The sequence below is a fragment of the Limulus polyphemus genome, unplaced genomic scaffold (genome assembly GCF_000517525.1).
Source record: "Limulus polyphemus unplaced genomic scaffold, Limulus_polyphemus-2.1.2 Scaffold2210, whole genome shotgun sequence".
Lineage (NCBI taxonomy): Eukaryota > Metazoa > Arthropoda > Merostomata > Xiphosura > Limulidae > Limulus > Limulus polyphemus.
In genome coordinates this window covers 159,329-174,585 of record NW_013667820.1, presented here as the reverse complement: position 1 = coordinate 174,585, position 15,257 = coordinate 159,329, and the positions used below count along the sequence as shown (strand labels likewise).

General features: G+C 32.0%; 1 protein-coding gene across 2 annotated transcripts in view; it reads left to right on the top strand.

The window, feature by feature from the left end:
* LOC106466275 (methyltransferase-like protein 27) overlaps positions 1–14,133 on the top strand; it is a 17,970-nt gene extending 3,837 nt beyond the window's left edge. The window contains exons 2-6 of one of the 2 annotated variants that reach the window (XM_013926537.2): positions 196–341; positions 4,774–4,896; positions 7,223–7,361; positions 12,442–12,534; positions 13,812–14,133. In XM_013926537.2, coding sequence (XP_013781991.1) covers positions 216–341; positions 4,774–4,896; positions 7,223–7,361; positions 12,442–12,534; positions 13,812–13,990 — 660 coding nt within the window. In that variant the 5' untranslated portion in view covers positions 196–215 and the 3' untranslated portion in view covers positions 13,991–14,133. The remainder of the gene's footprint in view (positions 1–195; positions 342–4,773; positions 4,897–7,222; positions 7,362–12,441; positions 12,535–13,811) is intronic. The other variant, XM_022394253.1, reaches the window with a different exon arrangement.
* Positions 14,134–15,257: the final 1,124 nt, after the last annotated feature.

Sequence of the window (15,257 nt, the reverse complement as noted above, 5' to 3'; positions counted from 1 at the left end):
ATTTTAATATTTATAAGTAAGGACATTAGAAAAGTATATTTAATTAACTATACTCATTAGTAGGACAGTTTTTAATTGTTTTTTTTCTTCTGAGTAGATAGTTTGGTCTAAATAGAAGTTAATATTAATTAACATTACAATATTACAATTATAGTAATTTTCAGATTAACAAAATTCGGTTTATTTCTCTTTCAGTTAGGACCTAAGTAAAAACTATGTCTGATACAGACAAGTCGAGACGGATTAAAGACCTAGATGCATTTTTGGAAGAAAGTCTTCGCGAAAAACAACCCGAGGAAGTTAAAGAATTTTATGAATCATGGGCAAATACGTATGACGAGGTGAGTAGTTCAGACTATGACAAACCTAATACCTTTACTATTCATTTGACGTAACACACAAGGAAAGTCCTAGGTTAGATCTGCAACATGCTGTTAATTGTGTTCAGCTGCTGGGGTGTTATAACTGTGACTGTCAATCTCGCTATACGGTTAAGAAATGGAAGGTATTGCTGACTGGTTATTCTTCCTCTGGCCAGTACCTTTAAACTAGGAATTGGTCATGCTTGAACCTTAGGGGTCTGTGATTTGACCGCTTAGACCATGTGTCGCATGAGATGTAGTTCAAGTTGAAAATAACAATACTGATAAATCACGTGTTATTCTTTATTAGGAAGCTTATAAACACAGAACTAATGATTCAGTCACACTTCTTACTCTGGCATTTTGTTCTTCTGTGTTGGTGGGTTTAGATAACTTAGCTATGCTTATATAATAACTCGTTTGATAATGTTAGCGGTTATACTGTAAAGTAACACATACCGACACAGAAGTAACAAGGCATTTGTTCTCGAGTTTCATGTCTGTCAATTACACGGTAAAGTAACACAGACCAATAGAGAAGTAAAAAGCGTACATGGGAGATGTTGCTGCCACCGAAAAAAATGATTATTATTTACTATATCTGTATATCTTATCGTATGCTGCTGAAGGTCGGTAAGTAGATATATGTATTCTAGAGTAAAGGTTAAACAAACAGAAAACACTAGATCACATTTATCTTTAAACCTAATATTTCTGGTAAATATTACAGTAGTACAATACAACCAAATTAAATATATTTGTATTGAAGACATACGTGGAAAACAGAAAACAAGAATCAAACGAAAGGATCCCAGCAAACTTGTAACGGTCTAAAGTAACAACTAGGGTTGAGCCAAAAAACGAATTTCTGATACTTTGAGAACCACAGAAATCTAAAGTGTGACTTTATCAAAACGTAGTAAAGAAATATGTGCCACGACTTGAAATTAACATTTATGAACAATACAAAATTACAATGTAAATATCAAGAGTAATACACATTTCAATCAACAAATAAATAAAGGTATCACAATAAAAAGAACAAGACAAGTGAAAAAAAACTAATTCCAAAATAACAATATTCCGCACTTAAACTACAAAATCACTAACAACATCCAGTAATGCTCAGCTATAAAACTGTTCAGCTATATCTGACGAGGTAACTTGTCACAGCTGAATGTAGGGCTTTTATTTCACTTTTGTGCAACATTAATTATATCTGTAATTCACCGCTAGCGGAAAGTGACGTCAGTTTCATAATACATGTAAAATACGCAAAATATACGTGATTATCTCGAAGGTGAGTTAGTATTTTAAACGAAACTAAAAATTCATAGATAAACTAAACGATAAAAGGAATAATATATTCTAAATATAAACTAAATTAAAACAGAATTCTCTATCTCAAAAACAAAAAACGCCAAACAGCTGAAAAAACTCCCACGATCAGAAGTTCGAACATTCACTAAGTGAGTTATATACTTAAAGCATTGCTATGGTAACTTGTACCTTAAATTAGGTTATATTCTAAATGCTAACAAACCATAATGTGAAATAAAACAATTTCCTTCAATAAAAATTATTTATTACGGATCTGTACATTGGCCGCGCGACATAAACCTAAAGAATTATAATACGTTTCACTAAATAACGGGCTACAGCATGTAGTATGATGAGGATTATTTCTGTCACCAGATTATCTAAGAAAAATAAAAACACTGGTAAAATAGTTCACAGATTAACGAATCATTACAAAAACTTAACGACGTCTGAGTCTGTTATCCACATAGCTATAAGTAGTAATAATAAACTTTAAATTAGAATAATCATATATATACACACCATATATATGATAAATAACGTTGATTCTATGTGTAGAAGATAAAATCTCAGCTGTGTGAAAACATGTTTAAGAAGATTGTGCTGGCACATCGTAGATATTATATATATACGTCGGTATATAAATGTGTGGAATACATGAATTTCACAAAAACAACCTCAAGAGTATTTTCTTGTAGACGTTGTAATGAGAACCTTGTGTAAGCCCCCCCCCCCACGTTTCCACAATAAAGATATAGTACGTAATACCCACCATTCCGAAGATATTTCCAAGGTTAAAGTTTCATATAATATAATACACAACTCTAACAAGTGTAATAGACTTGTTCTGTTACCTTTATCAATCCCTTGCTCGACTGTCAGCCAGTTTACAAAACGACACTTACTATTACGAAGCCTTAAACACGTGGGGATTGACAATACATACGGTAATATTACACTTACTATGCTACTTCAACTGTAAAAAATATCTTACCAGTTTTTACCCGTATGCTAAATTTGTTGAAAATGGATTACTACGAAGACACAACAGAAAGTGTTTTGTGTGAACTGATGACACTTTGCATCCACGATCTGTTACTCTGCGCAGATTAACCCGAAAGAAACAGATGCAATCATGAAATGTACAACTAATTGTATCAAATCTACTTGCTAATTCATTAAACATGATCAACTCCCCCTCTCTCTTGAGGTACAAAACGTTTAAAGCCTTCATCCAAAACTGATAATAAAACATCACATATAAAGAAATTAAATGAAGCACAACTTATTGAACTCATTAGCACGAGATGTGTGTCCATCAAGTCTTCTTTCTTAATTAATTTTTTATCCAGACAATTTCAAGTTAATGAATGATCATTATGAATAAATCATGGGTGACAAATAGTAAATTACAATGAATCCTGAGGCAAAATAAGTAGTTTTTACTTTGATCACCTACAAAAACGGGAATTTCCAGCAGTTACATCCATTGATCAAGGTTGGTGAGAATAAGATAATAAATTGTTGATTAGATATTGGATCGATAATCACAAGAACAATTCTTATTTGGTTTCTCAGATGTGCCAGAACACAGCAATAGGTGTACAAGTACATTATACCTTACATACAGTAACAGGTGTAATACACCAAATCTCACATAACCAGCAAACAGCAACAGGTGTACAGTACATAATACCTCACATACAGTAATAGGCCTACAGGCATCTGACTGTCATCTGTTTCATAAGTTAATACAACTACTTTACACAATGTTTTTTTTTTTTTTTTGTAATGCTTGTTTCAACTATTCTTCTTTTCGTAAGTTTATAAAGATTCTAAATTTGTGGTAACTTAAATGTTTCCTGTTTATTTAGTCTAACTTATAACTGGTATAAGTTTACATTTGATGGCGACTGATATTTACTTTTATTTATTATAATTTTGCTTTCTTGTCGTGATCGACCAGTATTTTGGATAACTTATTTTTATGTGATTGATCAAAAAATTGTTGTTGTTTCTTGGCATATAGATGTATTGGACAGTGTTTTATTGTTGCTAATACTGTATTCACTATCGTTTACATTGTTTTTACAATGTAACCCTGAGGTGTATCTGCTGATTGCTACGTCCGCAATTAGGTTGCTGAGCTAAGAAAGAAGTTTCTTCTTTTTGTACAAACAAACAAACATGCCTGTCAGATCAGTAGACTGAATGAATAAAAAGTTGTGGGAGATAACAGTGCTTAGAATGATACACCAATATACTGATTAGCAAAAATGCATGACACAAAACATACTGCCAAGATAGAGTGCAAGGCACAGAATATACTGTTTAGCGAGAGTACAAGTCATACAATCTGCAGTTTAGTGAGAGTGCTCAGAGTAAAACTTAACTATCACGATGAAGAGTCAGTATAATGTAGAGTGATATACAAATCGAAACAAAATCAGTCTTCTTTTCGTTTCTTTTTATTTTCAAAAATGAATATACTTGCTTTTAGTAAACGGATAAGAAGAATTTGGTAAGAAAACTAATACACATGAGTGAAAATATACACTTATTACACATGAGTGAAAATATACACTTATTACACATGAGTGAAAACATACACTTATTACACATGAATGAAAATATACACTTATTACACATAAGTAAAAATATACACTTATTACACATGAGTGAAAATATACACTTATTACACATGAATGAAAATATACACTTATTACACATAAGTGAAAATATACACTTATTACACATGAGTGAAAACATACACTTATTACACATGAATGAAAATATACACTTATTACACATAAGTGAAAATATACACTTATTACACATGAGTGAAAATATACACTTATTACACATGAGTGAAAATATACACTTATTACACATGAGTGAAAATATACACTTATTACACATGAGTGAAAATATACACTTATTATACTTCATTTGTTTTAGATACTTTTAGTTTCAATGAAGATTTAGATTTAGTATTGACTTTTCATTTATCTCTGGTGAACAAACCATTTAGCAACTACCTTTAAATACCCATAAACATTTATTAATCGTTAATTTTACTGGTGTTTTTTAGGAAGTATCCCTCTTCAATTATAATGGACCAAAGTTAATGGCTAAAGAATTTGCAAAGTTGAATGTACCAAAAAATGTTGAAGTCATAGATATAGCAGCTGGAACAGGTGCTTTGGGCGAGGAGGTGAGGTTTTCAATAGAATTTCTCGAATTAACATTTGCATGCATCAGTAAGACAAGTAACGAATTTATTTTCAGATTTAATCTTTGAAGATAAGCTAAAGCGAAATTAATTTTTAAAAAGCTGATGCCTAACCGTAGTTAAGTTCAGATATTTTTTTGGAGAACCAAAGTGTTATTCATCAACTTCTAAAATAATTATTGTATTCTGTTTATTTATTGAGTATAAAAATTAGTAGGTAAAGATGATTAACTTATAATTAACTAGAAAGGTATCCAGCGACGATGTACTTAAAATGTTGAGGATATTGAACGCCTACTTTCAGCAACTTAAGCACACCAAATTTGATCTGTTTGAACGATATATTTATATATAATATTTATATATAATAATAATCATTGTTTACTATAATAAAAAATTGGTTCATTATACCCAGGGCTAACGTAAGTCACAAAACGTATTGCAATTTGGGCTGAGAAAATTTTTAATATGAAGTGTTTCTTAGACATCATACACCTTTCTCAGGTTATGACCTAAATATGTATATACCTCTGAACTCTCAGTTCCGATATCATATTGTAAAATATACTTCAATAATCGATAATTCTACCATCCAAGTTTCTGTATAGTACAATATGGTTTTCATATATGTTTTACAATTTCGAATGACTGTGTTTGGTTTAATTATTGGTACTGATTGAAATGTTTTGAAACAGTCACATTCAGACGAGAAGTTTTCTTTCTACATTGTCGTAACTACGTGCGAAATACTGGATTATACCGAGGAAATTAATTCTGTGTTTAAAAATATAGTTGATTGAAGTTAGCGATATAATATTATTAGAAACTGATAATTGTTTATCTGGAATCCCGTTATGAATTCTCATATTTGTTTAGAACAGCAGAATTTAACATTTTTGGAAAGTCGAGTCTACAATATTAGCAAGGTGAATTTATTATACGGAATAATATTACTCTATAATAAAGCAGAATGTCATGGACCATAGGTTAGGGCGCTCGATTCGTAATCTGAGGGCCACGGGGTCGAAATCCATCGCAGGACATTATCGCTTTCTCCCCGCCTGGGGACGTCATAATGTGATGATCAATACTACTGCTCGTTGATAAAGGTTAACCCAAGAGCTGGCGGCGTGTATGATGTTGCCTAACTACCTTTCCGCTAGTCGTCACTTGAAAATAAGAATAGCTTGTGCACAAACAACAAACAATCGTTCCTAGAATATTCAAGAGAGCTTATAGTTGCACAAATAAAGATATATTGAGGGGGTATTTTGAAAATTTACATAAAAGTTCTGTTCGTACAGAGTTTGCAAGTCTTAACATTTTTTACTTGGTATTTATAATTATCTACAGTTTTCTACGTACATGGTTGTGTTTGTGCATGTATACATATATAGATATGTATATATATTTTCTATTGCCTATCACTTTTGCAAGTTTTTTTTATTTTTATTTATACAGCTGAGGGTTGGGTTGTGGTTAGATTAGCCGCACTACAAGTCTCAGGGTTCATGGTTCACATCTTCTTGAGCAAACAAAAATTTAATTAAAAACGTGCTCCGTACTTTGGGTTATGTGTCGCTATAAGAGTGACCGTCAAACCTCACTAGTTTGTCAGGCAAATGTAGCCCAAGATTTGGCAGTAGGGGCTGTTAACTAGCTGCATTCCCTCTAGTCTATCAGGTCAAAATTGGGAACGACTATGTATGAAAGTTTTAAACATTTAAACGATTGTATTGTTGTCCCATCGATATTCACCACGTGCGTGGACTATGGTCGTTTGTATATAAAAGCGTGTTATTTAATGTGCACTGGCTGTTTATATACAGTTTAATGGCTCTTACATGTAGGACAAACTATATGGAACTAAAGTGTAAAACAAACACTTTAAGATAATGACATAAGTGTATAGTAATACAAACACAACTTAGCATTGTTGGACTTGAATTATTTACTTTAAGCCCTACTATGTTTTATACAAAGTAGCATACTAGACAATGTTTGATATTGATACAATCCGATATAACACTTATTAATGTATAATATCGACACCAGCCAACGTAGCAGTTATTAATGGCTAATATCGATACCAGCCGATGTAACAAGTATTGATAACTGACATCAATACCAGCAGCCAATGTAACAGTTTATTAATGTTTGATATCGTCACTGTGCTCTTTTATGAGAATTAGGTTTTTAACTTTCTTTCAGTTAGTTTGTTCTTCATGGTTTTGTTGTGCTTTACTATATATATATATATAGTACTATGTAATTTATGCTGAAAAATAAACAATTTTACAAATTTCAGCTTAAAGCCTTAGGTTACACCTGCATTGATGCTTTAGATGGAACTAAAGGTATGCTGGAAGTTGCAAGAAAGAAAAATATCTACAGGAATTTATTTCAGTTCCTTTTCGGTTGTGACGACAAATCACCAATAACTAACGGTATGTCCTCACTACATTTTTTAAACTATTTAGGTAATATATGGCTCATAACGTTTTGAATAAGAAATGTTAATATATATTTATCTCTATCAATAAATTAACATCAATATATAATAAACCAACAAAGCAGACGAATCTACTGTTGCACATATGCCTTACTCACATGGCTTGTGGACAATGAAATTACCCTGCTGAAGGTGAGTGCTAGAAAGTTGGACATAACAATGAAACTATTTTATCTAAGAACAAGAAGACTTCCCTCAAGAATTAGGAAAACCTGAACATTTACACACGTGAATTTCTGGTCTAACAGACCTAAAACGAATAAGCATAGTTTATTCAGAGCTTCACTGTTTACAAACCATGGATTGAGAAAATGGATTTTCGAATCCATAATTTCACCTTCACTGCTGAGAAAATGTTTTTCGGTTTAAATACTTAATAATGTTAAGGTGCTAAAGGAACACACGATTTATTCTAACTTTTAGTTAATGGTACATAAAATATGATGAGCTTATTTTGTAAACCAAATCTGGGAACACTTGTATAAAAACATGTACCTATACTAACCATAATTCCAGACGTAAGCAACATTTATGTTCCTTTGACAATAAGGACGCCATTTTCTCCTGTTAACAGTTTTCTCAAATACACAACGAATCTCATGCTGTAGCATGGAAATATTGAAGACTAATTCTTAGACCATAATTTACTATTTGGCTCACGCGTTAATAGTGCACCATAATTTCCTTAAGGGAATAGAAATGGACCAGACGGAAATGCGATAGGAAAAAACTTGTGTGGAAAATTGAGTTTATTGCCTCTGCCCTCGCTATATTGTCGTTTTGAAAAATATATATATTGTTTCTATTATGTTGTGAGTACTAAATATTGCATAACATCTTATTTGACTGATTTTTAATTTGAAACGAAACATTTTTTATTGACATAACGTTGTATTGAGAATTTTGAACTGTAATGACTGATTAACAATGCTAATATATAAATCCAGGCACTATTCATTGCTTTAATGGAACAGATATTTTCCAAAGTCAGTGGATAAATGTGTATGGCAGCGTTAATTAACCTTGATAATTAGGTAACCCAATATTGCCAATGTGTCTACAAACACGATTGATGTTCAAAGCTTTGTTATAGGCTTTCCTATTAAGTTTTATTATGAACGAAACCCGAAGTTCGAATAAATGTAAATGTGCAACTTTTGGACCAAAGTTACCACCTATGGATATTTCCCACATTTGTTGAAATATATGTTGGAAGTATTCTACAAATACGTTGTCAAGTAAAAATTGTAGGGTTTTAAATGATTCTGTATTGACTTACCCAAAGCATTAATTTAACATTGTTCTTAAAAATATCATAAAACTGCTGATTAAAGATTCTTCTTTAATCTTATCAAAAGAAACACTATTTTAAGTATACCTAAACTCAAAAGTCTCTATTGTTATATCTCAATATCATTATACATTCAATAGATTAACGATAAAATATCATTATACATTCAATAGATTAACGATAATTATGAATATCAGTTCTTTTTTTGATAATACAGAAGATGAGTACGTTATATTTCAACAATTTCGGAAAACCGATTTCGTCGTTACAGTTCATATCATCACACCCAATTATGCTCTGTTTGACGTCCGCGCATCTTTACATTAATCCTACAGCTTATTTTTAATTGCAAAAGGCTCCGGCTATCATGTCCAAAGTGCGCTACTTCTCCCTGCTTGCTTTCCCTAATCTAGCTAACGTACGAGAATGTATATTCTCCAGTGCCCATTTCAACAATCCGATCGCACAAAAATCCATAGGAGACTTGATCAGTATGTCTTCGTATGGAATAGCATGAAAACTTCTATCAGCTGATTGATATATGCAGTTGTTGAACCTAAAGTATCATGTCAGTCAACCCATACCCCGTTGACTTCGTTTCCAGACGTAGATCCTTCTTAAATATGTTGCTTACTGTCGCCTGGAGCAATTTACGGCTTTTGCCACTGACCTTTGTGTTCATAAACTCTCACCTATCACAAGAGGCCACATTTTGCTAACCATGGCTAGGGTAAACTTGTTGCAGGTTTCTTTATGGATGGTCCTGGTGCCCAAAGTAGATTCATATTCCTTTTTTTGGGTGCTCATATTTTGAGTCGTAACAATGTCAAAATGTAGTTCTGATAAATACAAGTTCACTGTGACTTTATGTAGGCTACAGTTCTCACGTGTCTTGCTTATTTGCATATTAAAAATCATCTTAACATACGGTATTCAACGTTTATGTTACAATTTTTGTTTAACTGCTTTGTAATGTACTTCAGAACTTTGAATATAATTGAATTGACAACAGCTCAGTTGTAGCATTTGTAGAACTAATCATAAACCTGCAATTTTATGTAATGTTTTATGTAGTTGTGGAATCCAAAATCATTTACGTATTATATTCTAAGAATATTCAGATTCTACACCAAAGTATGATACAACTGTAGTATGTTTTCAAATACTACGCCACAGTCTGATACAAGTGTAACATGTTTTCAAATTCTACGCCAATGTCTGATACAACTGTAACATGTTTTCAAATTCCACGCCAAAGTCTGATACAACTGTAATACGTTTATTTATGATACTTTCTTTGCTGTTTTTTACGTGTTGACACACCTCGTTATTTGAAGGTTTTAGTGTTTCTAGATGAAACGTGGATAATATTGGAAGTGGCGGTGTGGTAAGGATCGTCTGGAATACGATTACTGATGTCCTATCTCCAGCAATGCCTAACAACTAAAGGTTGTCAGTGACAAAGATACTGATATTATATCTCCAACAAAGCCTGACAAATAGAAACTAAAGGTTGTATGTGATATTGCTACTGATATTCTATTTAACCTGCGAATAACAGTTTGTAATGTCGTATGAAGAGCTTAAACACATGCATAACATACTTATTTAAATTCAGTCTTCCTCACCTCTGTAGTATATAAAGAAGATGTATAAGGACATTAGCTAATAAAAATAACACAAATAATAATTATAAACAAGTCTTATTGTACAATAGAGACAGTTACATTCTAAACCAAGAGTTAAACAAACATCTAGAATTAACTTTTCATTTACACTACAACGTTATAACGTGGTTCCAATAAACCAGTTCAGTTAACTAGTAAATCATCTTCATACAAACTTTGGCCTGCCTTGATTAGCCTGCTCTATTCTGAATCCGAAGGCCCATGGTTTGCGTCCCGCTATACGAGTGTCAGTTAAATCCCACTATTCGCTGAGACATGAAAGACTCAAGAGTAAGCTGTAAATGCGTTACTTAGTAGCCTTCCTTCCAATCTATTATAATTAGGGACGGATATACGCAGATAGCCCATGTGTAGCTTTGCTTTAAAAATCTGTTCTTCTACATTTATATGCTTAAGAAGTTCTAAGTGTTCTATAAAGAGGAGTAACTGAGGTAAAATATACACTAAGTTCATTATTAAAAACTAAGATTTAAAGTAAAAGTTTTCAGGCAGCTTCTTTTTCTATTTAAAGTTTGTTAAATCTACTACTGACGCTATTTCTAATTTGTATTACGTTTATTTTACACTTATAAAATTCATGACCTGCCTATATTTTTTGTTGTTGTTCGAATTTACTGCTTATTTATTTCCGATGTTTACATAAATTATGTATTCATATTTTACATATATTATATGATCTAGTCATTTACTGCTTTTATAAATCGTAGCGTCTATATCTATGTTCAAAACGAACTCCTAATGTATGCGTTCTCAAGTTGCTCAACAAATCAATGAAAGACACAACAATTCTACTAGAATAAGAAAAAAACAAACCTGTCAATCATCCTTAGTAATAAATGGATACACGACATTGTGTGTTAACTTCTCTGGTTAAGCTTTTACGCTTGAAAATGAAAGTGATATAATGCAAAACCAAAACTCGGGGTAGTTAAATAATCACATTCGTTGAAGTTACAATCAGTTAGTTTGACATTAATAAATAATATTTAGGGATTCTTATTTAAAGTTACATAAAGTAGAAGCTTTCTTCTTATGTGTTTCGGAGCTGTGGGAAAATAAAACTGGATGTCTCGCTTTTAACCTGAGGTTTTAACACTGTTTTGTGAAATATGTGGCCATTTCAAATTTCTGTTGCACGATATCAATTCTAATAGCCAGGATGGCAGACAAAAACATCATAAAACCTTATAATATTTGTTGTAGCTTTCCACAGCTCTTCCCTGAACATCGGGAATTGTGTTGGTGTCTGCAGCAAATAAATAAATAAACTCCTGATAAATAATCCTTTAAAACTGCATATTTAGCTCCTCCAGGAATTGTATTCGTTTATATTATAATCTGAGTAAATGATACCAACTAGAAGCAACACTCCAGAATAGTGCACTAATCTACTCCTATTCTGGAGATTAAGGAGCAGAGGACGCGTGAAATGTAACCTGTCTTAGCCAGAACGTAAAACCACTCATTGTAGACTTGTTTTCAGAAGGATAAGCATGTCTAATAAACTCTGACATAATTAGACGAATAAGACTAACCCAAAAACACAGTCCTTGTTACCATATTATAGAGACACTTCTAATTTTAAATCAATCTGACAAAAAATTACTCAAGAATTATTATAATAAAACATAATTTCAAAGAACTAAATATAATAAAACATAAAATTAGTTTATTCCAAACATCTATCCCATTCGTTTCTATGACTGGCAATTATCTACCATGCTTCGAGCACACCAAAACCTAAATTAACTACTACACTTACGACTAAGGAATGAAATCCCACAAGTATCACCAAACTGTAACTTGATATTATTTTTGTACGATAATCTCTTCAAGTATTATGTCATAATTTGTAATCCATATCGTTAATACCTGAAAATAATGACGTAATGTTTATTTATATTTGTATCGATTTAATCATTTCTTCCTGATTTTGTTTTTCTGGTTGAAATCATGCCGATTAGACTTGTTTCTGAGTAAATTGTAGATGCATAGATTTTATAATTATTTTTAATTACCATTTCATGACACTGTAGGTACTTACGACTTAGCTGTTTCATGTGGAGGAATTGGTCCAGGACATATTCCATACAGTGCTTTTCATGACATTCTAGCCATGGTAAAACAAGGTATGTTTTCCATTAGACATTCTATACACACAGAAAGGCATTAGTGATAATATACATATTATTTCTATCATTCAAGAGGTATTTCACATTCCTTCAATAGAAGGAATAAAACGTTCTTCAATGATGATGTAAAGTACTTATGAATGTCGTGAAGCACGGTAAACATAATACACAGAATCTGATTTATTGTCCTACTTATGAACATATTGTTACAGTTTTAATACTAACTATGGATAATTCTTATTCAGTATGTTGACACATACAACACTACCTCTTTAACGATTATCTTTGAAAGTTTTAGGAATTGATTAGCATATGAATTTATTTCACTATCAGAATTTTTTGACAAAAGAGCTTTAGAATATAACATTTTTGTATCATGAATACAGAGGCGTAAGAGCCATAATTTATAGTAAGTCCGCAGACATACCGCTGTGCCACTGGGGGGCCACAACTAAGCTAAGCCTAAGTCATATTGATCTGACGTAGCGCTAGTTAGTTCTAGTATTATACTAATAAAAACAACTTCTTTCCCACCAATTATTTAAGGCCTGACATGGCCTGGTAGTTAAGGCGTGCGATTCGCAGTCTGAGATTGCGGGTTCGAATTCCCGTCATCGAATATGCTCGACCTTTCAGTCGTCGGAGCGTTATAATGTGACGGTCAATTCTACTTTTCGTTAATAAAAGTGTAGCCCGACATTTAGCGGTGGGTGATGTTGACTAGCTGCCTTCCCTGTAATCTATCACTGTTAAATTAGGGACGGCTAGCACAGATAGCCCTCGTGTATCTTGGTACGAATTTCAAAATAAACCAAACCAATCACTTCAGATCGTGAATAGTGGTTTTTAATGCGGTATATTGTAGGCTTAGTACCTATATCTGTTGTTAATTATTAATTTCTTTGTTTGCCTCCTTCTTTACACGTAAAATTTGCTAATATAGCTTAAATTTAAGAACCAGTGTATCATCACAGCCGTATTAGTCCCTCTTATGAGATATACATGAAATACAATTTACTCTTTTCATAATCGTAGTCTTACTATTATTTACCTGTCTTAAAGTGTGTTTTTATCCTAAACTTATGTTCTTGCGTTAAAACATCATGAGTCTACTCAAGTCTGTTTCTTTTTGTGCGCATTAGAAATGTTTTCGTATTACTTCAAACACGAAAAAATTAATCATACATACATCCGCTATTCTTTAAACATATTTAGGGTAATGTTCTACAAATATCAATTTGATAAGTTTTAGCTTTGCAATACTTTCTTAATAGGAGGCTTAGTCTGTTGGTTAACGGTCAACCCCAAAGAAGGAGAAGAGAAGGAAACATTCAACAGTGTAATAACCGAGTTAAAGGACAGTGGGAAGTGGGAAGCTGTGCAAGATCCGGTTCGTGTAGAGGAGTTTTATAAAAAGGAGTTTGCGTTATTTTACGTAATGAAAAAACTGTAATCTTTGCAAAAAAATGATAAAATGTTATTTTGCACTATGTGAAAAATAACTCAATTATCACATACTATTAACATTTGTCTATTAAATGTAGCAAATCAATAGTATTAGAACTTACAGTGAAATAAAACGTCTGTGTAAATTTACGAGTGATTGTAATTTTATTGAATTACATTATACAATAAAGAGAAGTAAATTAAACTTGAGTGACTATACAAACTGATATCATTTTATTTCTTAGAATATTATCTGCAAAACCTTTTTCGTTTATCTTTCTCCATCTAAAGAAATTGGGCGTTCTAAGTTCATAAAACTATTTCCCGTTGATCTAGTCAATACGGTAATAAAAGGCCAGTATCTGAAATCAGTTATTATTTCAAATTAATTGTTTATTAGTTGTTTCAACAACATTACATTTTCGTTAACTTAGCTATATTAATCGTAGTTACTTTTTTTTTTCGTTAGATCTATTACTATAATTAAGACAAGACGTAATGAAACAATAATGTCTGTTATCTCTGACTTTTCCCAGATTTTATTTAGGTCAACTTTGTTCTTTTCATACCTCCTACAGTCTCGGGTCTGGCAGACTTATTTTAACAAAAATCACCTTAATACGCTAAAAAATTAAATCAAACAGAACTTGACCAGATGTAGCAAGATCATGTACATACAGGTTGTTCTACTGTCCTAGCCATATACTAAATTTATAATAAGTTACAATATTAAGTTTAATTAATCAAATATGTATTTTAGTTATTAGCTAGACTTTATATATAATATTAAATTTCTTAAATACAAAAACTACATTGGCCAAAAGGTATTGTATAGGAATCTCTACATCAGATAGTTCTGCTTTGATACTTAGTAATTTTGCTAAACAAGCCTAATCTCTTCAAATGTTTCTGAATTTAGGATTACTCACACTATTGGTTAGTAAAAGACTAGTCCAAGAATTGGCGGTGGATGAAACTTGAAAATATTGACAAATACATAAAAAGGGGGAATTTATCTACAGATTGGATCTTTAAAGTCAGCTCAAAATATGTTTCAGTATCTCAAACTGTAAGCCTAAAATACATCAACATATGCTCAAAATACATCATAAGTAAGTTGGAACAAAAACACTAGAGATGGAGTGTCATGTCCATTTATAAATTAAAAGCAATGATTTACATTTGTAATTAACTTTGAAAATGTAGCTACCGTATTCACATACAGCTGCGTTTGTCATTAAAACAGGGTGGTTAATGTATATAAAGTTATAAAA